The sequence below is a fragment of the Aotus nancymaae genome, unplaced genomic scaffold (genome assembly GCF_030222135.1).
Source record: "Aotus nancymaae isolate 86718 unplaced genomic scaffold, 86718_ANA_hifiasm-v0.15.2.pri h1tg000108l, whole genome shotgun sequence".
NCBI lineage: Eukaryota > Metazoa > Chordata > Mammalia > Primates > Aotidae > Aotus > Aotus nancymaae.
The window spans coordinates 38,607,861-38,633,245 of NW_026988523.1; the positions used below are offsets into that span (position 1 = coordinate 38,607,861).

General features: G+C 48.9%; 1 protein-coding gene, 1 long non-coding RNA gene and 1 other non-coding gene across 9 annotated transcripts; 1 reads left to right on the top strand and 2 right to left on the bottom strand.

The window, feature by feature from the left end:
- SLAMF8 (SLAM family member 8) lies at positions 1 to 11,283 on the top strand. Of its 6 annotated transcripts, XR_010340488.1 has the most exons (6): positions 1 to 218; positions 3,098 to 3,424; positions 6,554 to 6,859; positions 6,940 to 7,071; positions 8,839 to 9,877; positions 10,874 to 10,908. XR_010340488.1 is itself a non-coding variant. In XM_012449711.3 (5 exons), the coding sequence occupies exons 1-5, from the start codon at positions 179 to 181 to the stop codon at positions 11,020 to 11,022; spliced, it is 954 nt and encodes a 317-aa protein (XP_012305134.2). In that variant the 5' UTR covers positions 1 to 178; the 3' UTR covers positions 11,023 to 11,283. The 6 variants fall into 6 exon arrangements, 5 of the variants coding, with proteins under 5 accessions (XP_012305134.2, XP_012305135.2, XP_012305136.2 ...); XM_012449711.3 differs by lacking the exon at positions 8,839 to 9,877 and having other exon boundaries at positions 10,874 to 11,283; XM_012449712.3 differs by lacking the exon at positions 10,874 to 10,908 and having other exon boundaries at positions 8,839 to 10,179.
- Positions 8,016 to 25,094, bottom strand: LOC110567564 (uncharacterized). Of its 2 annotated transcripts, none has more exons than XR_002477953.2 (3): positions 25,062 to 25,094; positions 12,448 to 12,534; positions 8,016 to 9,812 (listed from the first exon to the last, which is right to left on the bottom strand). It is a non-coding gene; the product is annotated as an uncharacterized LOC110567564 (long non-coding RNA). The 2 variants fall into 2 exon arrangements; XR_010340489.1 differs by lacking the exon at positions 25,062 to 25,094 and adding an exon at positions 14,579 to 15,094.
- Positions 23,754 to 23,822, bottom strand: LOC135272380 (small nucleolar RNA SNORD64). Its single transcript, XR_010340535.1, has one exon. It is a non-coding gene; the product is annotated as a small nucleolar RNA SNORD64 (small nucleolar RNA).
- Positions 25,095 to 25,385: the final 291 nt, after the last annotated feature.

The following is a 25,385-nucleotide window of genomic DNA, read 5'->3' on the forward strand; positions in this document are numbered from 1 at the left end:
CCAACTTCCACTTTATTCTGGATGTTTTCACTTTTGGGGCATCTTGTTCTGAGTCAAGATTCCTCCTTCTGGACATGGGACTTTCCAGAAGGGCCACAGCTCCTCCCGTGCATCCACTTGGCCTGGGAGGTTCTGGATTTGGGTTGTCGAGGGAGTTTGCCTGCCTCTCCGGAGAAGGATGGCCATGTGGCCCCTGTGGAGCCTGCTTCTCTGGGAAGGTAAGTGGGACAGGCAGATGGCCTGTCATCAGAGAGCTGAAGGCGCTTCCCCAGCTGCCTTCTCCAGATGGGCAGGGTGCCCTCAACCCGAGCGAGAACCCACAAGCTGAGGGTGGGTAGGGAAAACTGGAACAAGCTCTTGGGCAATATCTTGAGCTAGTCAGATACAAAGAGATGCAGAGTCCTGGGAGGGAGGAGGTGACAGCTTGAGAAGTGTTCTTGTCTGTGAGACATGAGCTGTTTTGTGGCCCAGAGCAGTAAAAATGAGCCAGCAGGGGATACTGCCTGCTTGGAGAGAAAGTCGAATGCTGAGGACCTGGCAGTGTTAGCATGAGGGAACCCAACAGAGTCTGGGGGGAGAAGCAGAGAGCAGGGCAGAGCAGGGTTCCCCACAATCAGCAGAGTGCGTTTTCAGCAGCCCGTGGGGGAGCTGAAGTCCCTCCCTGCAGGCCTTTATAAGGGGAGACAAGTACTAAGTAGGGATGAGAGATGGGAGCAGGCTAAATACGGCCCAGGTGGACTTGGGGGTGGCTGACGGTGATGTGATGTTGGGGTGGCTGACACGCGGGGTTTCCTCCGCGCTGGGCGATCCCTCTGTCTGTCTGATGCCTGAGTTCCCTTTCTTCCTCAACAAGGAGACAACATGACATGGGCGAGCACTGCCAGGCCAGGGATGAGGGTTTGCGGGGTGCGGCAAAGATGAAGATGTCATTGTTTACATCAGAAGATGTTTACTCACAGGGCCTTCGGGTTGCTTTGTCTCATCTCCCTGCCTGGGTTCCTGGCCCTGAGAACTCCAAAGCCTGCAGATTTCTTCAGCATTTCTACATGTGCAGGAAATCACATCCTAACCTCAAAAAAGGCCTCAGTCTGTTTGGCTCATAAAATCTTTCAAATCATCGGACATGTGAGACAAAAATAATTTGTCTTTTTTTTTTTCGGAGATGGAGTCTTGCTCTATTGCCTAGGCTGGAGTGCAGTGGTGCCATCTCGGCTTACTGTAGCCTCTGCCTCTCAGGTTCAAGCGATTCTCCTGTCTTAGCTTCCCAAGTAGCTGGAATTACAGGTGTCCTCCACCACGCCTGGTTAATTTTTGTATTTTTAGTAGCCACCAGGTTTCACCATGTTGACCAGGCTGGTCTCAAACTTCTGCCCTCAAGTGATCCACCCACCTCGGCCTCCCAAAGTGCTGGGATTACAGGCATGAGCCACTGCACCCAGCCCAAAAGTAATTTTCCAATGGCTCTTAATGATAAAAGATCTGTGTGCCTGACCTGATACAGATCTCTCATTTTTCAGTGGTACTGAAGCCTAGGGAGGGGAGGTGGCGTGCCGAGGGCCACGCAGCTGATCCGTAGCAGCACCAGGAGCAGGTAGAAGCCAGGTCTTCGTTGACATCCAGTGCAATTCTCTTTGTGTTTTATGTTCCTAGTCTGCATTAACAAGGAGGGACTGGAATTATCATGGCCAACTGAGCAGCCATCCAGAACACATCACATTGCCCACACCTTCATCATCTCTTACCCTTCCCTACACCCCGTGCCAGTGTCAGGCAGAGGGTCAGCCCTCAGCAGAGTAGGTCATTCACTCAGTACCATTCACTAGGCTTCTCCCATAGCCTGTTCCTTTAGGAACAGTAGTGGGCACTGGAAGCTCGATGGAGAGAAAGAGCTCACGGTCTAGTGGGAAAGGCTGACTCATAAACAGGCTATAAAAATAGAGGGATAAGAGTAGTCACCATGGTGACCCCAGGCCACTGTGAGAACACAAGAGAGAATATGTAGCCTGCAGAGAGGGATGGGGGAGGATGGGGGAGGATGGGGGAGGCCGGAGGAGGCAGGGATGCTGCAAGAGTGAGCAGAAATTAGTCAGCAAAGGAGTCGGGGGCACTTCAAGCAGAAGTGTCTCCCATACACCTCTGCCTCCGATAAAGTCCCCAAAAACAGCGTCTTGCCATCTCACCCCCTGTCTGTTTCTCCTCCTGTTCTGGATCACAGAGAATAACATCCAGTGGATCCCAAGGACCTGGGAGCCATCCTCAACTCCTTTTTCTCCTTCACTCCCCAGAACTGATCTATTATCAAATCCTGATGATTGCGCCATCTTCGCGTCTCTCAACTCCTCCCACTTCTCCCCATCCTGGTTGCTCCTTTCCTCAATTCAAGTTGCCATCACTTCTCCGTTGGATTCATGTGAACAGCCTCAGTGCTGCTCACCTCCAGTGCATTCTCCACATCTCTGCTGGAGCGATCTTTCTAACCAAGCATCTAATCCTGTTACTCTCCTGCTTAAAACCTACCTGAGACCCCCCGTTGCTCTACAGATAAAGCCCAAACTCCAGTGTTGCTTTCAGGGCGCTGCGTGATCTGACTCCCACCGACTCTGCAGTGTAATTTCCTACTCCTCCCACAGAGAACTACTCTCAGTTCCCCAGGGCACCAACTCTCCTCCAGGCCTTTGTCCGTCCTGAGCCCTCTGCTGGAGTCACTTCCCTATCCTGCTACAGGCCGCCCTCAGCTTGGCCTGGCTGATCACCATTCCTCTTCAATGCTCAGCTTAACCGTTTGTTTTCTGAGCCCATCCAGGCTGGGTGAGGTCCCGTCACCCTACCTGTGTTCTCCCAGGACATCCCATTTTTCCCTTCATGATGTTTAATTGCTTTCGTGAATGTCTGGCTTTCTCTGTAAGCTCCATGAATGCGGAGACTGGGTTATCTTCCATACGTTTTATCCCTGGTGCCCGGCACAGTGCACCTTCAACTTGAGTGGAGGGAGTGTGGGTGGAAGGGCCCCAATTCACCCCATAGCAGCTCAGATGCATGCAAGAGAAGGATGAGGAGCGTGGGGCAGGCATAGTGACCAGGGCCTCTGTTCTTTCAGCCCTACTTCCCATTACAGTTACTGGTGCCCAAGTGCTAAGCAAGGTCGGGGACTCTGTGCTGCTGGTGGCAGTGCGTCCCCCTGACTTCCGAGTCCGTGAGGCTATCTGGCGATCTCTCTGGCCTTCGGAGGAGCTCCTGGCCACGTTTTTCCGAGGTTCCCTAGAGACTCTGTACCATTCCCGCTTCCTGGGCCGAGCCCAGCTACACAGCAACCTCAGCCTGGAGCTCGGGCCACTGGAGTCTGCAGACAGCGGCAACTTCTCCGTGTTGATGGTGGACACAAGGGGTCAGACCTGGACCCAGACCCTCCAGCTCAAGGTGTACAGTAAGTGTGTCTGACACCGCCTACCTGACCCTTTTCTCCCACAAAGCACCAGGCAAGCATCCTGAGTCATAACAGCCGGGGAGAGCTGGGTCCCAGAAACCTCTGGTCTCTGACCACGGTGCTGACTTAGGAAACAGCTGCTCCCTGGCAGTCACATCTAAGAAAATTCCTCCTGGCTGCATCAGCCAGGCTTTGCCGTTTCACAGTGCTTGCCTGAACTCTGGCTCAGTCCTTTCGTGGCTCAGTGGCCTTGGACACAATGCTTAGCCTTCTTAACCTTCACCTTTCTCCTTTGTAAATGGACACTATATTATTACCATGTGAAGTACCCACAGGGTGAAATGCAGTGGCATTTGCAGTGGCATCCAGGACAGAGCCTAGCCTATACTTCCTCAGTTCTAAGAGACCATCACGGACTATACGATGTGCCACTAGTCTATGTACCACTGTAAAGGAAAAAAATGATATTACAAACTAAACTATGACATAACTGGTTTATTTAAAAACTAAATTATAGGCACACGCACATGTATGTTTATTGTGGCACTATTCACAATAGCAAAGACTTGGAACCAACCCAAATGCCCATCAATGATAGACTGGATAAAGAAAATGTGGCACATATGCACCATGGAATACTATGCAGCCATAAAAAAGAATGAGTTCATGTCCTTTGCAGGGACATGGATGAAGCTGAAAACCATCATTCTCAGTAAACTGACACAAGAACAGAAAACAAACACCGCATGTTCTCACTCATAAGTGGGTGTTGAACAATGAGAACTCATGGACACAGGGAAGTGAACATCACACACCGGGGCCTGTCAAGGGGGTCTAGGGGAGGGATAATATTAGGAGGAATACCTAATGTAGATGACGTGTTCATGGGTTCGGCAAACCACCATGGCACATGTATACCTATTTAACAAACCTGCATGTTCTGCCCATGTACTCCAGAACTTAAAGTAATAATTAAAAAGTAAAAAATTAAATTATAATGAAACTATAATTAAAAGTATAGAATTTACATATTTCTTAAAAAAGCTTCTGAGATTTTAACTACATATGATTCACGGGTTCTCTCCGTCATTCGTCATTGCAAAACAAACCATCCCAAAGCTTACTGACTGAAAACAACGACTATGTTTATTTCTCATAATTTTGTGGGTTGGCAGGCCCAGCTGGGTGGAACTTCTGCTTCGCATGGGTCTGCAGGGCCATTCGCTCAGCTACATTCAGCACCTCGGTTGGCTGCATGGACTGGGGGCTGGGTGGGCCTCGTTTCCCCACAACTCCACCTCCACCACAGCCACCCCTGTCACCTTCATCATTTGCCCTCTGGTCAAGAAAGAGTGGCTTTCAGCTCTCATTTATCTACCTAATGGATTGGAAAAGAGGCACAGGTGACCCTAAACCACTGTTTCAGTAAAACCTTAGAAATTTAGAATGGAAGAAGCGGGGAGTCCAGATTTAAGAATGGAAAGCAGAGGAAGCAGCTGGGAATGAGGGAGATAAAGGCTGTAAGCAAACTGGGGAGGTGTCTCTAATTCCCTCCCAGCCTGAGATAGCTGACTGGCTGTCCTTGGGCAAGCCACCCAGGGTGCCGATGCAATTGGAAGGTGCCTTTCTGGATCCACGCAGCCCTGAGGCTCATCTTCACAAGCAGAGTGCTGGCTGGATTTCAGCACCCCCCACCCCCGCCACCTGTTACCCTGTGACCTCCTTAGCCCAATGCCCTTGTGCAGTGAATAACCTACCCCACCATACAGGCAGCCCTGGAGCCTCCTCCAATCTGAGTCTCAGCTGCCGCACATGTGAAATGAGGACATTGAATGTGATAATACATGCAGCACCCACACCCCTAAGCTCTAAAATGCCTTGTTCTCAGCATCTGAATTACAGATTTTAAGGAAATTGCTGTTTTATTGCTTCCAAATACATAGCGTGATTAGAACTAATTGCACGAAACTGCCAAGCAGCCGTCCTTAGGAGCTCTGCTTTGACAATAGATAAGAATGATTTGAATTAGCAGATCAGTTACTAGAAATGTCAATGGGTGTTTCCACTGCGCTTGATCGTGTTTGGAAGCAGCTTGTCCTCTTAAGTGGCGTAAATATCCCCCCTGTAATCTTTGTTTATACCATTAGTGTGCCCAGCAAATCATTTCTCTTTCATATCACAAATCCCACCAGACTGAGCTAGCATTAGCAAGGCTTTTCTCTGCTTGACTTTGGAATGATGTCAGAAACAGAGCCCTCCTGTTGTTACCAGAATGCTCTCCCACTGGCCTCCTTTCCACTGAGACTCAGGATTTACTCATCAACCTGTATAGGAAAGGGGATCTGTGGCCTAGGACGCCAGGATATCCGTGTGTTCAGTGGCCAGGCGTCAAGCACCCACTATTTGCCAACACCAGAGAGCTAAGGTTATCGAGCGAGCAAGACAGAGCCCCCACCTCTGGGCCCCTCCTTCACAGCATTTTGTACCCTTATAATTATTTTATTAATTATTCATAATCATTTGTCAGTACTTGTCTTTCTCACCAAACTCTAAGCTCCAGAAGGCTAGAAATGTATTTGTTTTCTTGCCTGACTTAATAAAGGCTTGTCATCTCTTGCTGACTGACTGACACATTATGAGAGAAATACTACAAAAAGAGATAGACAGAGAGCTGGGATTGCTCAGAGCCATGCCTGGGATATCAGGGAAGGCTTCACAGTCAAAGCAGTAAGCAATGTGTTCCAGCTGGGCCTTGAAGGATGGGTAGGAGTTTCCTAGGAGGCCAAGAAAGGGAAGGCATCTGTGTGTGCAGATGAACCGTGTGAAAGCGTGAAAGATATTCAAGAGTATGACATGTTTGGGAAAACTGCAAATTAATTAGGATGAGCAGGGAGAAGCAGCAGGAGGTACAGCTGGAGAGACAGGCATGAATCATTTCCTGAAGGGTTTTGAATATCAAGCTAAGGAATTCAGCTTCCGTCCCGTGGGCAGTGGAAAGCCAGACAAGATTCTGGAACAAGACAGGCCTAGTCAGAGGTGGCGTCTAACCCTGGGTGGATCCCAGAGCCAGAGATGTGCCCCCTTCCCAGCATCCATGGGACCCACACCTCCTGTACTTCTCTTTCCCAGATGCAGTGCCCAGGCCCGTGGTACAAGTGTTCATTGCCGTAGGAGGGGATGCTCAGCCCCGCAAGACCTGCCAGGCTTTCTTGTCCTGCTGGGCTCCCAACATCAGCGAAATAACCTATAGCTGGCGACGGGAGACCACCGTGGACTTTGGCATGGAGCCACACAGCCTCTTCACAGATGGACAGGTGCTGAGCGTTTCCCTGGGACCGGGAGACAGAGGTGTGGCCTATTCCTGCATTGTCTCCAACCCTGTCAGCTGGGACTCGGCCACAGTCACGCCCTGGGAGAGCTGCCATCATGACACAGGTACACTGAGGGCCAGCAGTCAATGGTTGAGGGCTTATGAAGCATCAGGTCCACCTCTGACCCCACCCCTCCATGTTCAGCACCAGGGAAGGCCTCCTACAAAGATGTGCTGCTGGTGGCAGTGCCCGTCTCACTGCTCCTGATCCTGGTTGCTCTCTTCTCTGCCTGGCACTGGGGCCCCTGCTCAGGTAGGAGTCCTGCAGGCGCAGGAGGTAGGTGGAGGAGGTAGAGTTCCTGGGGAGCGGGGTGGCTGTTTAGGCTTCAGATGGTCTGCCCCTTCTTACCTCTCCCACCTCATTTCTTGGCCTTCTCTAGATCATCATATCTTGGTTTCCAACCATACCCAACTACTTGAAGTTTCTTTCGTGGTTCTCTGAATGAACTGTTCTCTCACATCCATCTGCAGACCTTTTACGTTATATTCCCTCTGCCTGGAACACACTTGCCATGATTCCCACCCAGCTTCCCCGCTTCCTGTGCCTTTCTCCTACTCAGTGTTCAAGGTGTGCTTGCTCCAGAAAGCCTTCCCTGATCTCCGCCACACTCAGGCTGATTAATGTCCTTCCTTTAATCTTTATTACTTACCCCGATCAGAGAACTATTCACACTTACTTCCCCACTGAGTTCTGAGCTCTTAAAAGGAGGATGCTGGGTCACCACTGGGCATGTGAGTGGTTCCTAGAACACAACGGTTCCTGAAACGTAGCTGGTATCGACAAACATTGTTGAGTGGGATTCTAGATGACTCCCAACCCCTTCTTGCCAGAGATTTCTACAAAATGGCTCCCTAAGAGAAACCCTGGACGGTGGCTGATAGGGCTGCCTTCTTGAGAAGAGGAAGGAAGGGAAACTCCAAGATCAGACCAGGTTGTAAGCTCTACATCCAGCTCAGTCCCTGCCTCTGCCCCAGGATGCCCTGCCCCTGAAAGAACCACCCGACTGACCAGGGCTCCATGGCCGTTTCCATCCCAGGCTGTCGGAGCTGGCTTGTCCCACGGTGCAGAGAGGGGGTCAGTAAGGAGGAGGCACTGAGGCCCTATTATGGTGGGTGTGTCCTAGAAAGCACCATCTGGGTCCAGCCGCTAAGCATGGGGGCAGGCAGTGCAGATTCCTGTTCATTCTCTCCAGTGAGGAGGAGGACAAGAGGGGTCAGCTGAGGCTGCACGCCACCTGAAGGCCCCATCTGCTATGGGGAGGTCCGGCCCTGGCCCCTGCCCCAAGAGTCCCCAGGATTTGTGATAAGAAAGCAGAAGCCTGGAAAAGAGCAGGGGGAAAAATAGCTTTACTGAGATATAATTTATATAGCATACAATTCACCTATTTAAAGTATACAATTCAATGCCTTTTGGTATATTCACAGAGTTGTGCATCCATCCCCACAACAAATTTTAAAACATTTCCATTCCCTCCCCCAAAACCCCATAGCCCCTTAGCCATCCCCTCCCAAATCCCCCATTCCTCTCACAGCCCTAGGCAACCACTAGTCTACTTTCTGGCTCTGGGCTTTTGTCTTTTCTAGACATTTCATATAAATAGAACTATACATTATGTGGCCCCTTGGCCTGGCTTTTTTCACTTAGTGTACTGTCCTCAAGGCTCAGGAAATAGCACCTTTGGCCACTGAGAAGGAACCCAACCACCTGGGGTAGAAGGCTCCACACAGGGAGACCAGAAGCTGGTTCTGGCTCTGCCACATGGCTTCCGTCCAGTGATTTAACTGGGTCCGCCACAGCCCTAACTTTCCATACCTTCTACAACCAAATGTATGGCATAGTCATAGGTCAAGGTTAGACATTAGGAAGAATTTCCTACTCTTGAAGAGCCTCCTTTTCCAGGGTGTTGGAAGACCAGGAGAAATGTCCTTTTGCTTAAGGTGACCTTGGGCTAACACCCTCAGGATTCAGAGGCCTGCAGGCAGGCCAAGGATGCCAAGACTACAAACACTGGAGGGGTAACTCTCTTTCTGATGTATTTACCAGGGAAAAAGAAGAAGAATATCCGTGCTGACAGGGTGGGTCCAGAGACAGAGAACCCCCTTGTGCAGGATCTGCCATAAAGGACAATAGGAACTGATGCCTGGACCATCAGTAACCCCACTGCACAGACACACGATGCTCTGGGACATAACTGGTGCCTGGAAATCACCATGGTCCTCATACCTCCCACGGGAATCCTGTCGTGCCTCGATGGGGCAGCCTGGGCAGCCATCACAGTACGCGAACAGAAAGCACCAGCCCGTTTCACACCTGCCCCTTCTCTCTCCCATCTTCGCATCTCCTGGCTCCTCTCTGGGCAACATGGGCCAAACAGAACATTCCCTCCAGGACACTGGAAGTTCTCCAGGATCCAGATCCACGGGGACAATGATTGTCCAAGGCATTCCTCCCCCACCACTATTCATAAAGTCTCAACCAACTGGCACCAAAGAATTGCCTCCAACCTGGGTCTTAGGCACTAAAAGATATTAGATATTTGAACTAACAGAAGAACTCTGAATCACCCATGCCAGCTTCAGCTTCAGTCCCAGACCCTGCCATTTGAGATCCCAATGCTTCCTGATGGCCGAGGCATTGCTATAAGAAAAAGTCTAGAAACAGGTGAAAGTGAGAGGTGGAGGTCAAGGGGTTCTCTCTTTCTGGCCTTTCAGGACTTTCAGGTAATCAGAGTTCATGGCCCCTCAAAGGTAAATTGCAGTTGTAGACACTGAGGATGGTTGACAACCCATGGTTGAGATGGGCACTGTTTTGCAGGAAACACCATATTAATAGACATCCTCGCCATCTGCATCCGCTTTCACGCCTCCTGCAGGATCTGGGAGTGGGGCTGAAGAGTCTTTCCTCACTCTCCAGCAGTGACCAGGAAAAGAAATATTGAATTTGTCCCAACCAACAGGATGTTCTTGCACAACTTCAAGAAAAGCAGCTCAGCTCAGGATGAGTCTTCCTGCCTGAAACTGAGGGAGCGAAGAGCCATAAAACACTATGCAGAAGGAACATTACGGAGGGAAAGGATACTGAGGTACCCTAGAATCTGTCACATTTCTTTTCAAATGCAAATGTTCCAAGGGGAGGGAACAAAGAACCCCGCCGCCCAACAGGAGGACTGCAGAGGTCACTCTGACTCCGTCCAACTTTTTATTGTGGCCATCTTTGGAAAATACATTCTGCCCCTGAGTGATTCTGTCTAGAAAAGCTCTGGAGTATTGATTGCTACTGGAAAAATGCTTAATGAGCTAAACATATCCTCGGAGATTATTAGCTGATAAGGTTCACAGTTTCTTTCTTTTTTTTTTTTTAAAATAAAAACAGGGTTTCACCATGTTGGTCAGGCTGGTCTTGAACTCCCGACCTCAGGTGATCCACCCGCCTTGGCCTCCAAAGTGCTTGGATTACAGGCATGAGCCACCACGCCCGGCCAAGGTTCACAGTTTCTCTCACCCACGTGTAACTGTGGTTTTCCTGGGGCCTCACTCAAGTCTTGATAATAGAGAGAAAGGAGGCATTGAAGAAACAAGGGTGGGTTTGAAAGTACTATTTTCCCAGGGTGCCTTCAATCTCCCCACCTAGGATGTCAGTCCCATCCAAGGACCTCCCCTCTTCTCCCCAGTTGCTGGGCAATCACTTCACCATGGACAAAGGCTCAGCACAGCTAACCTCCAGACCCGCATCCTCAACCCGACTGTTCCCAGATCCTCCCTGCCTGGCCTGCTCAGAGGTTCCCTGTGGGTAACTTGGCTTTACCGAATCCTTTTTCTTTCCCGCACCCACTTCTCTCCTATCACCTTCCCCCAAGATTGCCTGAACAAGGCACATGGCCACTCAACCTAGCAGCTTGTGCTGTCCCCACCTGCCACCTACAGTCACACCACAAGCCTGGTGACTGAATAGTGCAAAACCGGGCTCAGTCCCTGAAAAGGATGTGGAAAGGAAAGCCGGGGAGCTGACAATGAGCCCCGGTGGTTTTGAGGGGAAAAAAATACACAGCACTCCCCACCTTTCTTCTCTTCCTCTCCAGGGCCCCACCTCAGATCAAAGCAGCTGTGGATGAGATGGGACCCACAGCTCTCCCTCCACAAGGTGACTCTTAGCAAGCTCATTTCAACAGTGGTCTGGAGTCTGGTGCCCCAGGACCTTTTTGAACAGATCCACACTGCTCAAATATAGTTCTCATCCTCAATGACTCACTTGTCAACTAGTGGACTAATTAACCGTCCACCAGAAAAACACAAAGTGCTTCCATGACACCAAGTCTGTGCTAATAAGCATTGAGACTGATGCTTTAAAAGTCACACCACAACAAATATTGATTGAGGGCTCAGCATGTGCTGGGTACATTTCTTGGCACTTGGAAATCAGTAGTGAAGCAAAACCCTTGCCTTTGAGAGTTTATGTTCTGGATAATATAAATAAACAAGTCAGCATACATCAGATGTTGTTAGTTTCTTTAAAGAAAGATAAGGCAGGCCGGGCGCGGTGGCTCACGCCTGTAATCCTAGCACTTTGGGAGGCCAAGGCAGGTGGATCACAAGGTCAGGAGTTCAAGACCAGACTGGCTAACATGGTAAAACCCCATCTCTACTAAGAATACAAAAAATTAGCTGGGTGTGGTGGCTCGTGCCCGTAATCCCAGCCACTTGGGAGGCTGAGGTAGAATTGCTTGAACCGGGACCTGGGAGGCGGAGATTGCAGTGAGCCGAGATCGTGCCACTGCACTCCAGCCTGGGCTACAGAGTGAGACTCCATCTCAAAAAAAAAAAAGAAAAAAGAAAGATAAGGCAGAGTAAAGGGTTAGAGAACAATGTGTTGGGGAGACAGGGTCTGTCTTGGATAAAGGAATCGGATAACACCTTCAGTGGGGTGACATTTGAACTGAGGCCCAGTGAAGTGGAGGAGGTAAGGATGCACTGGCAGAGTGTTCCAGACAGAAACCAGAAAATGCAAAGGCCCTAAAGTGACAGCATCGTTGGTGTTTGCAGAGAAGACAGTGGAGGCCAGAGGGACTGGATCCAAACAAGGGAAGGAGTGGGGAAGGGTCCAGAGAGACGGCCTGGGGCCGCATCCTATGGGTCTTTGTGGGCTTCGGAACGCCCCTTTGTTGGAGTTAGGAGACAGAAAGAACCCCTCGAGAGTCTAAATATCAGACTCCTCCCAGAACACCCTTCAGGACGCTCGTAGTCAGGCCAGAGCCCTCTCCAGATCTTCCTTAGCTCTCCCTGTTTTCATTCGAGCAACAGTTTTTGCATCTGTTCTCTTGTACAAAGGACAAATACAAGAGCTGCTAGGGCAAAGGGCTCATGAGACATGATGTCAGAGAGAATGGGCGGGGAAGGGGCATAGCAAAAGAAAAGGGTTAGAGAGGACATTTTTCTCATCAACGGAGACATGAACATTCAGTGCCTCCTTTTTTTAAAAACTACTGCGTGAACTGAGATTGCACCACTGCACTTCAGCCTGGGCAACAGAGCAAGACCCCATCGCAATTTAAAAAAAACACAACTGCTGCAAACATTAATGCCACCTCTGGCAAATCTTTCTTCCATGTGTATTAAGAACTAGCACCTGTTCAGTTAATCACTCTTGGTTACTTACTGATCTTCAGAGGAAGCACCATCTCCTTCCAGATTTGGCTCCCTGGCTGCCTGCATCTGTTCTGCATACAGCCTGAAGGAAGGGCCTCTAAAAAGACAAAAAAATAGGTCTCCCTGGATCTAGGAAAGTTGTAGTGGCTGCCCCGCCTCGGGCTGGGCCTTAGTCAACACTATCTGCCAGGAGGGGCAGGCTGAGTACATGGGTAAGTAGTGGGGAGACTCCCACAGTGCAACCAGCCCGGGTCCAGGTCTCGAAGCCACACTTCCGGGCAGACACTGGAAAACTGGAGTGTCCCAAAGAGAATGACCAGAATGGTGAAAAGTCTAAAAATCTTATCACATGAGAAATGATTACAGAAACTGATTATATTGAGGCTAGAACAAGACGCTCAGAGGAGCATAGGTTGTCAAATATTTGAAGGGCTATCACGTAAGCCCAGACTGTGTAACTGGGGCCAATGGAGCATATCACTAAAAGGCAGATATCGACTCATATGAATAATAGGGCCTTAAAGCTGGAAGGAAATCTGTGGTTACTCAGTTCAAGTTTTTTTTATTTCTCATGTGGATACCGAAACTCAAAGAGAATATTACTCCTCTGAAATTACATAAATTAGTGGCACAGTCAGAATTACCTTTAGATTATCTAAATCAGTCCAGTCCCTTCTACTGCACCACGCTACCAAGGAAGAATGTTCTGACGAGTGGAAAAATCCAAATATGAAGCAAACTGTTTCAATGATTCTGCTTAAGCAGAAACCATCTCAAAGCAATACTGTAAACTAGAGACTTAGAGTAATAAATTACAAATTAAAGACAGAAAGGCCAGGCACTGCCGTGTACATCCGTAGTCCCAACTACTAAGGAGGCTAAGGTGGGAGGATCACTCAAGGCCAGAAGTTCAAGACCAGCCTGGGCAGCATAGTGAGACCCCATCTCTAAAAGGAATAATTAAAATTAAGAAATAAAAAGAATGAATGAATGAATAAATGGATAGTCAAAAGAGGCCAATGAAAGGATTCTGCTAGGGTAGGGCATCAGGAAAAAAAAAAGCCGTGATTTCTCTAAAGACAACTTATTCTAGCTTCGCTTCTTTTGCCTTGTTTTATAGTGTGTTGCTTGGGGAAGGTATCAGAATTAAAAAGAGACTGATGGGAAGTGATAATCCCATTACCAGGAAAAACCCCCAGCAAATCAGCCAAACACGTGAATATAATACATACAGTCACTAAAAATGTTATGTTCTTTAGAAGATTTAAAAATAAGAGGAAAACACTTATATCAGTCAAGGGTCTTTGGAGGCGAGCAACAGAAACCAACTCTGGTTTTAACTAAAGTGAAAGAAGAGGTGTATTAGAAAGTTGTGAGTGACTCAGAGAACCAAGGAAAATGTTGCCCAAGCCTCAAAAAGACAAAGACAGGTAGCCTTGAGGACGCAGGCCTCAGGGCCTCCGAAAATAGTTCTGTTCTGTTTTCTGTTCCCCAGTTGCTCACTGAAGAATCATCTCCCCGCCAGCAGAGGTTGACTGGCCTTCTTGAGGCCAAGGTCCCTCCTCTTCGATGGGGTAGGGAGGAGTTATAGGACATCTTATCAGAAGCGTTCGCTGGTTTAACAAAAGAAAGTACAAAACAAAGCTTGAACAGGAATCTGTAGAACAGGAAATGCACCCATCTGTTCATTCAGCAAGCACTTACAATGCACCTACTATGTGTCAGCACTAACTGGGATACAGGAATTACTAAATAGTAGCATCGCCCTCAAAAGCCCCACCCTCAAAGAGCTCACAGACTGGTAAGAAAGCAGTGTGTCAACAAAGGATTCCAGTGAGTTCACAGGGACACAGCCCCTAGCATGAGCTCAAAGGCACCTCCTGGCCTGTAAGACCTCGGTCCCCAATGACAGCCAGTCAGGTCCCCAGGGGAAATGGTAAAAGGGGAAGGCCCTGCCTGGGAATAAAGCTTCAGCTGGCAGAAACTGAAAACAGCATGGCATGGTGGTGTCCTGGGTCTGGCCTTCCCACAGCGGCATCACACTTTTGTTTAACTGTGTTCTCTAACACCAGGACATCGCATGCTGGTAGCTTGTCTTCAGATTTCCCTTGAGATGGTGCGGAAAAGGGAGAGCCGCTCACAAGGGCTAGGGACTGGTTCCATCCTCCTGGTGGTGGTTGGGGTGGTCCTGGCTGCGATGCCTGGACTGAGACGCTGATGCTGTCCTCTCTGCCAGCCCATCCTGTTGGTCTTCAAGCCTGTACCCACTGGCTGGGCCTGCTAAGACTCCTCAGGAGTCTTCCAAAGTCAGATAAAGTCTTTAAAGTCAGTCTAACCAGAGAGAAAATGAAGAGGTCGGAGCTCTGTCTGCTGGCGGACCCACTCACCATACGCCCACCTTCAGCTGGCTTAACTGCAGGTGCTCAGAGCTCCAGCATACTCACTGCAGTCCTGCTCCCAGGCTGGGGAACCACTACCCCCACTCCCACCCGCCAACAAAGCAGACACAACCAGCTGGTGACCTGGCCCTCTCTCTTCCCTTCTCAGAAATACCTGGGATCCCTCTTGCCCCTCATTGCCAACAATCTGACAGCCTCACAGTCCCAGAAAATCCCTAATAATCCCCCCACACCCAGAGCACTGGCTTCCTCCTGAGCATTGAGCACGGATCCCACACATAGGGGTGCCTCCGCATGAGGACGTGAGAGAGGCAGATGGCAGAAGGACTGACCGCAGCCCCGGCCACTCCCAGGAGAAGGGCAAGAAGTGCAGGGAAAGGCCTGAGGCTCTTGGCTTACCTGGTGTCCTGAGGCTTGGGCAGTCAGGAGAAGGCAGAGCTCTCATCCATGCACCCACCTGAGGAAAACCTACACCAGAGGCCAGAGTCACCAGCCAGAGCCTCAGCCAGTGCCATGCAGCTGCTAATGGAGCGTTTATTCTTCTAGAGGCTGCGTCTAGAAAAGACAAGCCAAGCAGGATGCCTGTCGGTCCATTCCCTACCCAATCACCCCAGGACGCCACGCCAGCACAGACAGTATCACACCTACACGAGGGCAAGAAGGCTGCTGGCCTGGCCTGTGCTATAGAAGGACAGCTCTGGCTCTCCTCCGTAGGTGCATTCACCTGAAGCTCCCTCTCCCCCTTTTAGATCACACTTCAGAAAGACAAATGGGAATTCTGGAGCCTCCTTCCTGGGTTCATCCCACCAAAGATGGATTAAAATGCCTATGTGTACCCTGGGTGGGTCTGAGGGTAGCTGAGGGGCAGTTTGTGACAAGGCGTGGAGGAAGCCCGGGATGTGCACAGCTGTGGGCCAAGGCTCTTCACAGTGTGGGCTGGAGCTGCAGGCAAGAAGAGAAAGGGTCTGATTTAAGGGCCTGGGCAGGCGAGCCAGTTCTTCCTGTGCTGGGAGTTCTGATATGAAACCCTAAAGGGTCCAAGATGTCTGAATCCAAACCTGGCCTTCCAGGTCATTGTGAAGGTATATTGTCAAGCTAGGAGGATGGAACATATTTTATGTAATAATACGTCAGCTCAGTTTATAATTACAAATGTTATGGGTGGGCCTCAATAGGGGGACCCCTCCCACTGGACTTTTTCCATCATAATTCCCTCCCACCCCCTGAACCTGAGACCTTCCCCATGACTAAGAGCAAACCCCGGCTCTCACTGCAGCTCAGAAGCAGCACAGCAGCGTAGACCTGGAGTCACACTCGGGACAGCAGGCCCTGATTTCCTGGAGGACTGATCTGCTGGTCCGCAGCACTCATGGGTTCAGCACATCTTTAGTGAGTGCCCACCCCATGCCAGACGCACTAGGAATAGAGCTGTGGGCACGGCAGGCGGGTCTCTGCATTCATGAAGCTTGCAGACTAGTCAGGCAGAGACAGACACTGTACAAATGAACACAAATGTTTAATTAAAGCTGTGCTAAGCTCTGTAGAAGAAAATAGCTGGAAACCAAGAGCCAGAATAACAAGGGAGCAAAATATAGCTAGTGGGAGGACAGAGGGAAGGGCCCCCCTGAGGAAGGATGGTCAAGCTGAGACCACTGGGGAGAGGCGGAGTCAGCAAAGCAAAGATGGGGGAGGAGCCATGCTGGGAACGAGCATCCATGAAAGCCCTTCTGGAAAGATCTCTGCCCGTGTGAGCGTCTGAGGGAAGGTCTCCAGAGCCAGAGGGCAGTGAGCAGGAGGGACTCTGGGAGGAGAGGCTGGCAGAGGTCAGATCACACAGGGTCTGATGGGACATGGAGAAATTTAAAAGTTAATTATAAATGTAAAAGCAGGCCACTGAAGAGCTTTGAGACAGGAAATGACACGATCAGACTCGCATTTTAAAAGATCACGCTGGTGGCTGTGTGGAGAATGGATTGAAGGGGCCGAGAGTGAAGGCAGGGAAATGAAGTTACTGCAGGAATCCTAGGAAGAAACCGTCATAGCTTGGAATGAAGGTGGGGAGAGAGAGGGAGGGAAGCGGGTGGCGTCAGTACGTATTTAGGAGCTAGGAAAGAAGAGACAAGACTTGGTATCCTCGGTTGAGGGAGGAGTCAAGGATGACACTGAGGTCTCCGCCGTGAGTAACCAAGCAGATGGAGGTGCCATTTACCAAACCTGGAAATACAGAAAGAGTTGGTTTCAGGGTGAAGTCAGAAGTTAACTGGTCCTTAATTATCAGGGAAGAGGGGCTTTAAAAGGAACAAATACTTGGAGGCTGAGCAATATATTGGGTTGAATCATATGAAAATTGTCATTTTTGTAAGTTTAAAAATACTCAAGCCGGGAGTGGTGGCTCACGCCTGTAATCCAAGCACTTTGGAGGCCAAGGAGGGCGGATCACCTGAGGTCAGGAGTTCAAGACCAGCCTGATCAACACAGTGAAACCCCATCTTAAAAATAAATAAATAAATAAAAATAAAAATACTCAAATACAAGTCATTTCATACGATTCAATCTAATAATTTAAATGTAAGATGACGTGAGGAAGAAGAGTCGTCTCTTCTGCTGCCCCGACTCCACCCTCTCTAAGGACAACTGGGACATGGCTGTAACCACGTAGATGTTGGCAGAGCTCCTTTCACATGAACCTGGGGATGGAGGGACTGCAAGACAAGAGGGCCTCGCACACACCCTCAGCCCGCACTGGTGGGGCCCATGGTGTCCTGGTCAGCTTCTCGACCACCTGCACTGAATCCTGCCTGCCCAGCTCCAGAAAGTCCTGAAACATTCAGGAGCCAAGGTTCAGAGTGGCAGGGAGTGATGGAACTGCCTCAGTAACCATGGAGAACTGTCCTTGACCCCCAACCTCTCTGAATCTGACCCACCTCATGCCCAGTCCTGCAGCTTCCAGAGCCTTCCTGGCCGAGTCACTGCCCCTGTTGCTTGGAAAGGCTCCTCAGACAGCGTCAGGAGCTTCACCTCAACAATCTACATGAGGTGGAATCAGGGCGGCAGAGATGACCTTTCTTCCTCACGTCATCTTACATTTAAATTACTAGATTGAATCATATGAAATTATCTATTTTTAAACTTACAAAAATGACAATTTTCATATGATTCAACCCAATATATTTGCTCAGCCTCCTGACCCAGTGAATGTGACGGGGGAGTGATGAGAGAGGAAAAGGAATTAAACAAGGAGTTGCCATCAGCTGAGACGGGGAAGACAATCGATGGGGTAGAGGCAGTGTCTGGGACATGCGAAGTTTGAGACATCTGTTAAACATGTAAGCAGGTATGTGAGTGTGGAATGCAGGAGAGAGGGCTGGCCTGGGTGTATAAATGTGGTATCATGGGCGTGCAGGTTTTAGGTAAATAGGTAGAGAGTTGCAGGGAGGGGGGCGCTGGGTAGGAGCTTATTCCCATCCTCATTCCTCACTTTCTCAGACTGTGTGCTGCAGTCTCGGGAAGGCTCATGTTTACTGAAAAGACAGAGCAGCCTTCCCCACAGGAATGGCGTTGTCACAGCAGGTTAGGCTCCTGACCAAGGATCTGTTGCTCAATGTTTTCATGGCAGTGATCACAAACGTGGCGTACCTTTAAGTCCTTAGTACACTGTGAATGAGAAGCCTGCGTGCGGGATAGGAAAGAGCTTCCAACAGAGTCTGTTAGTCAAAGGCACGGGGGAACTGTGACCTGTCCTGCAGAGCTGAGCCCGACCTGGCCCACGCCGTACCCCTGGGAGGCCCAGAGCACTGTTCCCCAGGCCCTGGCTGACTGCTCCCCAGGTGATGAGCGCACCTGGGGAGGCCAGGGTTCACATGCACCTCTGAGGGGGATCTGTGGGGGATACACGTGGCATTTTCCATCTCATGGCCTTGAGGTAACCACAGGCATTGGCTATTGTCATCACCCTAATTTGAGGGCGGAGTCTCTAATACAAACTTCATCCACCACACTCATTTTAGGATAGGTCACCGCAGAGAGACGTTCTCAGCTCTCAAGAAAGTAGATGTTGAGAAAGGAAGAGACACGGCCCCTGCCCTCAGGGGAAGCCTAGTCTGATGGAGATGGGAGGACGACAGGACACTCCCAGGACACAGTGAGGATAACAAACATCTGTCTGGGAGCAGGGGAGAGACTGGGATAAGAGCACAGGGTAAGGCCTGTCTGTCTTTCTGAAGAAAGAGGAGGAGGAGGGACAGGTAGGGGAGTTTCATGGACCAGACTTGGCAAAGGGCTGAGGTGAGGTGGGGGCTGGAGCAGGGATTTGGAGCCCAAACCCCAGCATTTGGGGAAGCACAGGAGCCAGTGCAGGTGAGTGACTGCAGGAAAGAGCCACCAGGCTGCAGATGGCATCTAGGCCGAAGAGGTGGGCAGACCAGGGGGAATCTGAGGGGACTGAGAGGAGGAGGCTTCCCAGGCCAGAGGCAAGCAGGAAGTGGGGCCTGGATTGGGCTGAAGGAGTTCACTTCCAAGGCTGAATGAATTCTCCGCAAAACGGTGAAGAAAATCTATGCGCCCTGTGCCAGGAAGGTTCCTCCTCAGCTCTGGGAAAGCAGTGTGGTAACTTTTCAGGAAGGACCCTCCACCTGGGAGGGGTTGTCAAAGTCCAGGCTACAGAGGGCACCAAAATGAACCCTGGGTCCAGAGGGAGGCCGACGGGGGGCCTGAGTGCCAGGAACTGAGGGCTGGCAGCCAGGAAAGAGCACGGGAGGGCACACCCTGGCCCAGGGGGCCACCCTGAGGATTCTGGCAGCTTATCGGCAGACTGACTCTGGGACCCTGCCAAGCTTGTGTTATCATTAGGGTCATTATTACTAATGAGGATTGTTGTCAATATTCACACCTGCATGTGGATTCCAGGACTCAGAGGCAAGTCCTGATTCTCCTCCTCCTTCTCTACTGGCAGCTTCCCGGACTCCCTGCCTCTTCCTCCAGATGGTGAGCCGTCTCCCAGTTCAACCCCAAGGCTTCATTCTTCATGCTCCGTCCCCCTCCCCGTGGACCTCCCACCACCCCAGCCTCAGTCCCTGACCTCTGTGGAGTTAGATCCGTGCCTCCAGGCCTGTCCTCTTGTGGGAGATGAAATTACATTCTAGGGATTTGGAGAGTTGAGGATCAACCATTTCCTGAGTCATATGTGCCAGGCTCTGTAATATGCCTGTCACACAAAACCGGCCCTATTGCTATTCCATTTTACAGACAAAGAAACTGAGGCTTTGGAAGCTTATTAAATAACTATAAACCCACATCTGTCTGACTCCAAAACTGAGGCTTGTTTTCTTTGCAGATGTGAACATGTATCACAAGCATGTATTACAAATTTTCTTCCTCCTCCCTTCTTTAATTCCTCAAGAAACCTACACAGGAGTCTGCTGCCACCTCAAACTTGACCTCCACGATGCTGTGATCAGCGGTTTCACCCCATCCTTCTCTGCTCAGTCTCCTGCCTTTGTCCAGGCTCCAGTCTCCTCCTTGGTCCTCAGTGTCCCATCCTGCACATCTGCCTAAAATACATCCAAGAAGGCTGGGGACGGCTATGGCCACAGAGGGATGGCAGAAGGCCATCCTGTCCGCTCCCCACCAGCAGGCACAGTGACCGCGCCCAGCTCCTTCAGATTCCCCAAAGCAGCCACTATCCCACCTTGCCTGCAGGTTCCCACATCCCCCATGCACCCCTCTGCGGCACATTCTTCCCTCTCTACAAAGAACTGAGTGCAATCAGTTTTGTTTCCATACACCAGGAATAAATAAAATGGTTACTCCAGATGGGCTGGATGAACACAGAGTGTTAACTCCAGAGAAGGGGTTTCCAGGTTCCCACCAAATCAGGGGAACAAGCCGTGAGGCGACTCCCTGGGCAGCTTAGGGGACGGGGCTATAGATCTGTCCCCTGTGTCCAGGCAGGCCCCAACCTAAACCCATAGGAGTGAATTAGTTTTTGTAACTCTGGAAGAACCATGATTGGGTAATTCCCAAAACACCCTTGTTTCCAGTGAGGCAAAATAATAATAATTATCATTATTATGATTAACCCCTCCCCAGCGTCACCACAGTCTGACTGGGCCTAGAGTAGCTGAAATGTAATTGAACAGCATGAATAGTAATAGTCACTCAAAGAGGAGCACACACAAGAAAATTCCTTGGGACTCCATATGACTCATGGCCTTGAGAATTAGGGGCTTAAGAGAAGATGACTAGAGGATGACTTCCTAAGGGCTGGGGAGAGAGTCAGAGAAGGAGCTGAGACAATGAGGACTCACGAGCATCTCTTGAATAGATTTCCCATGGCTGGATGCCCTGGGAGACGTGTGTGCAGATTCTGTGGATGCCAACGCAGGTTTCTGCTGGCTACCAAAAGAGTAACCTGGAACCAAGGGGATATAAATTATCTGAATAATTTTTCAGTGTCCTGGGAACCAGAATTTAGCTCTAGCAAGGCTGGGGAGAGATGGAAAAGGTTGAACTAGGAAGTAGAATGAAGATAATTTATGTAGTATTCAGTAGAAGTAGCATAACTTTGTGCTGTTTGCATCTCTCTAGAAAAATAGAGAAAAATCAAGACTGTACTTGAGATTCCCATTCCTGAGGCAACACTTGTGTGCCCAGCCGTCTGCTTGCTTGGGGTGATGCAGTCCACCAAACTTTTCCAAGCCAGTTATTAAATGCAGCCATTATTAAAAAGTTTAAATTACATAAAACTATAACAAAATGATATTAAAGCAAACGTGATAAGTACTCAGGATTCACCACTTCCTGATAATTTTGCTACAGTTCACTATTACCTTAGCTCTTAAAGTTATTTACTTCCTCTATTGTATCTGTATCATGGAAATACTATATAATAATGTGCTACCAAACATTTCTCCCAATTCCATGCCAGTGACATCATGTTGGGAGCCTGAATTCAGCCATAGTGGAAGCACTGACATCATCGAAATCAGCAAAGACTACAAACCAGGGCTTCCCAGCCCCTACGCCACCCTCCACCCTACTCCCAAAGCCACTGTTGAAATGTATCAGCACAGGTGTTCTCCTCCAGCACTGAACAAGATTTCATGCAGGAGAAATGAACAAAAAACACCAAGGCATCCCTGAAGCAAAATTGCAGAAACAGAAACTTCCCTCCCTCATTCTCCTGGGATGATAAGTACAGTGATGATTGTGATCTCAGCATTGGATTTAGGAACTCTCTACCTTCCCTGTTGACTCACCCTAACAGGAAGTTGTTCTCAGAGTCTCTCTGAAATCTCTCTTGCTGCTTTTTAATGAGCCTTTCTTGCCAGAGCCTCACTGGTCCCACCTCCCAAATAGTGGCTAAGTCTGATCACGGCTCCCTTGCTCCTGGAATGATGGGGAAAGATGATGTCATTCAACCACCTGCACGGCCAGCTGGGTGCCTCTGTCCCTCAGCACCTTGCAGGAAGCTGAGCTGGAGGTTCCTCAGACTTGGAGCACCCTCCCCAAGTCATGCTATACCATCCCTGCCTTAGGGCAAAAGCATGCCAGACACAGTGCCCTGCTGAAGATCTCTTTATCTATGACAAGTCATCTTATAGATGCTCATAAATATGACCAAATAAATGAAGGGATAGATGGTTCCTGGAATTCTCTTCTCTTCTCTGTATTTAATGTCCTTTCCCCATACCCCTTCCCCTTCCCAAGAACTCCCCAACTTCCCACCCCCAAGTCAGTTGTCTCTGGTTCCTTTGGCCTCATTACTATCTCTCATATCTTCCAGTAAGCTCTATAAAAGCAGAGCTGGCAATGCCATCACCCCTTTGCAAATACCCAAGGCATCTCGAGGGTTTCCTAGTTATATGTTACTAAGAAGGGTTTGAGGGCTTCCTAAACCCAGATACTTTGAGGCCCATGCACACCACACACGTCCTGTGGCCCTAGAATAGGAGCAGGAACAATGAGGAAGACAAGTTTCTCCTCAAGAGAAGAGGCAAAGAGAGAAGAAAGATGCTGGGCTCTCAACAAGCAGGCAGCTGGGAAAGGCAGGTAGAACGAAGTGCCCTTGAAGCGCTCTTCTGAACGCCCCCTACCAACCAGACCAGACAAGTGTCCAGTGTGTGCCTGTTGCAGCCATCCTGTATGGAGTGCAACCACTTGATCCACTAGAGGCAGCTGAATTAGAAATGCAACGCTCTGGGGTCCCTAAGAGTAGAACTCGGATCAAGGGATAAAAGCTATATGGGGACAAAAACTGGATTTCAGAGAAATATTCTGTTGAATATCAATAGTCAGAGGCCAAGTGGCATGCCTTGGAAGGTAGTGAGCTGCCATTGGAGGTTTTCAAGAAGAGGTTGAATATCCTTTGTCAGGAATTCTATATAAAGAATTCAAATACCAGAGAAACAGCCTGCTGTCCTGGAATCAAACATGCCTAGATCAAATCCTGAATTATTATCTTTGTTGCCTTGGTCAAGATACCTAATCCCTCTGAGCCTCAGTTTATTCATTACTATAATGGGAATAATACACAATCTCATAGTACTAAAGTAAGGAATAAATAAGACAAAGAATACAAAAGCAGCTGACAGTAGCTGCTCAATAAATGCCAATCCCCTTCCCACCAAAAGGCGCGCCAGGTTAGCTGGCCTTGAAGGTCTTTCTACACCAGAGAGTATGACTCTGAAACCCTTGCCATCCGTTAAGAAAGAAGGCATACATCTAAAGAGATAAAGAAATCAGGCTTAGGTCAGTGAGGGGAAGAGAAAGAAGGATGCTGAGAACGGTCGGGGAATATTTGGAGGTCATCCATGACAGATCCCCATTCTCCCATCTGCCCTTCTAGAATAAAATGGAAAAGTGGAATTGGGGATTTAAAGTCCCCCTGAGGAGGCCTCAGTTTCCCTGTGTGTATAGTGAATGAGTAGGATTTTTTTTATTGAACTTCACTGCATCATGCTCAGTAAACATAGCTCATTGTGAATCCAGCCAAGGCCTTTCCCGGCAACTCATTCAGCTTTGTAAAACCATGATACCTGCAGACTGCACTTCCCTTCCCAAGGACAGGGGGCCTGGGAGAATGAGATGACTAGTTTTATGTGACAACAGATGGGAAACAGCAACAGTATTGACTAACACCAAATTAAGGGGAAAATATGAAGGAAAAAAATCAAAGACAGAGAGACAGAAACACACACACACAGAGACACACACACACACACACACATAGAGAGAGAGAGAGAGAGAGAGAGAGAGAAGCAACCTGCCAGAATAATAATATTGAGATCCTGGTTTTGGTAGAACTAAATGTAACATTTTATATTTCCACAGGCAAATTGCCCAACAAATTGAAATGGAAATATTCCAATGTTATTACAGACAAATATAATGTCAACAGCTTGCTAATCTCCTCAATAATTCATTATAAACCAACTTAAAGACCTAAAGTACATTGAAAACATCCGCCAAAATATTCCAGAGTTAAGTGTAAACAAATAGCATGAAAGAATCAAGAAGGATGACCAAATAAAATCAAGGCAGGCCAAACAGATGAAGCACAAAGTCCCAAAGGATTCTGAGGGAGGTCTAAGCTAAGTTCTAACATCCCTGAAACAAGGGCCCAAAGTGGTAAGGTAACACCATCCAAGTTTTAGCATGGAAATAATAGAACCCACACTACATTTCCCGATATATGTCTCCTAGCAGATAGGAAACTGCTGATTTCAGGAACTGTATCCTTTCAAATATATTTTTGCTACCGAAGCACCCATCTCACTAAACAAGAGCGGACTTCTCACACCTATTAACTCAAACAGTGCTTACTGGTTTCCACTTTTTAACCAAAAATGACTAAAACATCCCCCAGAATACATTGTAAATATGACAAGGTGTTTAACAAGTGCCAGTAGATACTAAACAGCTCTGTTAATCCCTATCTAGGAATGGCTGACTACTTCAGGGTGTAAGAGTATGGAGCTGGATCTCTGATAGGCCTAGATTCTAACCACAGAATAATCCATCATAAGGCAGTAACTGTAAAATGTCTAAAAACTTTTTTTTCTAACATAAAGTAATGCTGCCGCATTCATTCATTCACTTGGTATTTCTCAAACATCCCTGTGGAATGGGCTCTGCGCAAATTGACCAACTGTAGGCAAGTGAAGAAAAGCAAAGCCACAAATTAACTGTTGTAAACCCCCAGCAGCATCCAGGTGAAGGGACTTACCATACTCTCCGAGTTTCATAACATAAGCTGTATCAATATGATTCCCCTCCTTCCTGTACTTCACCCGGCGCCCTAGAACGGCGGCACTTCGTTTTTGTTCTAATCTAAGAGGTGGTAGTCTTATTTTCACGTGCCCTTGTTTCTGTCTCACGGGATGCCTGTGTCTTCTGTGATTCAAGGACAAGTTTCCCTTCAGCTTTCAACAACATACAAAGCCTCCCTAGACCTTCAGAGCACATTTATCTCAACAGAAAATATTGACAAGTGAAAACTTTGAATATTTAGAAATGGCAAGTCTATTGCACTTTGCCAGTTTCTCAAATA

What these genes read in the sequence shown, in the direction of transcription:
- SLAMF8 (XM_012449711.3), top strand. Translation starts at nt 179, where the DNA reads ATGGCCATGTGGCCCCTGTGGAGCCTGCTTCTCTGGGAAG. An exon ending in CCTCCAGCTCAAGGTGTACA is followed by an intron (nt 3,425 to 6,553) that starts GTAAGTGTGTCT and finishes TCTCTTTCCCAG; the next exon opens with ATGCAGTGCCCAGGCCCGTG. An exon ending in GAGTCCTGCAGGCGCAGGAG is followed by an intron (nt 7,072 to 10,873) that starts GTAGGTGGAGGA and finishes CTTCCTCTCCAG; the next exon opens with GGCCCCACCTCAGATCAAAG.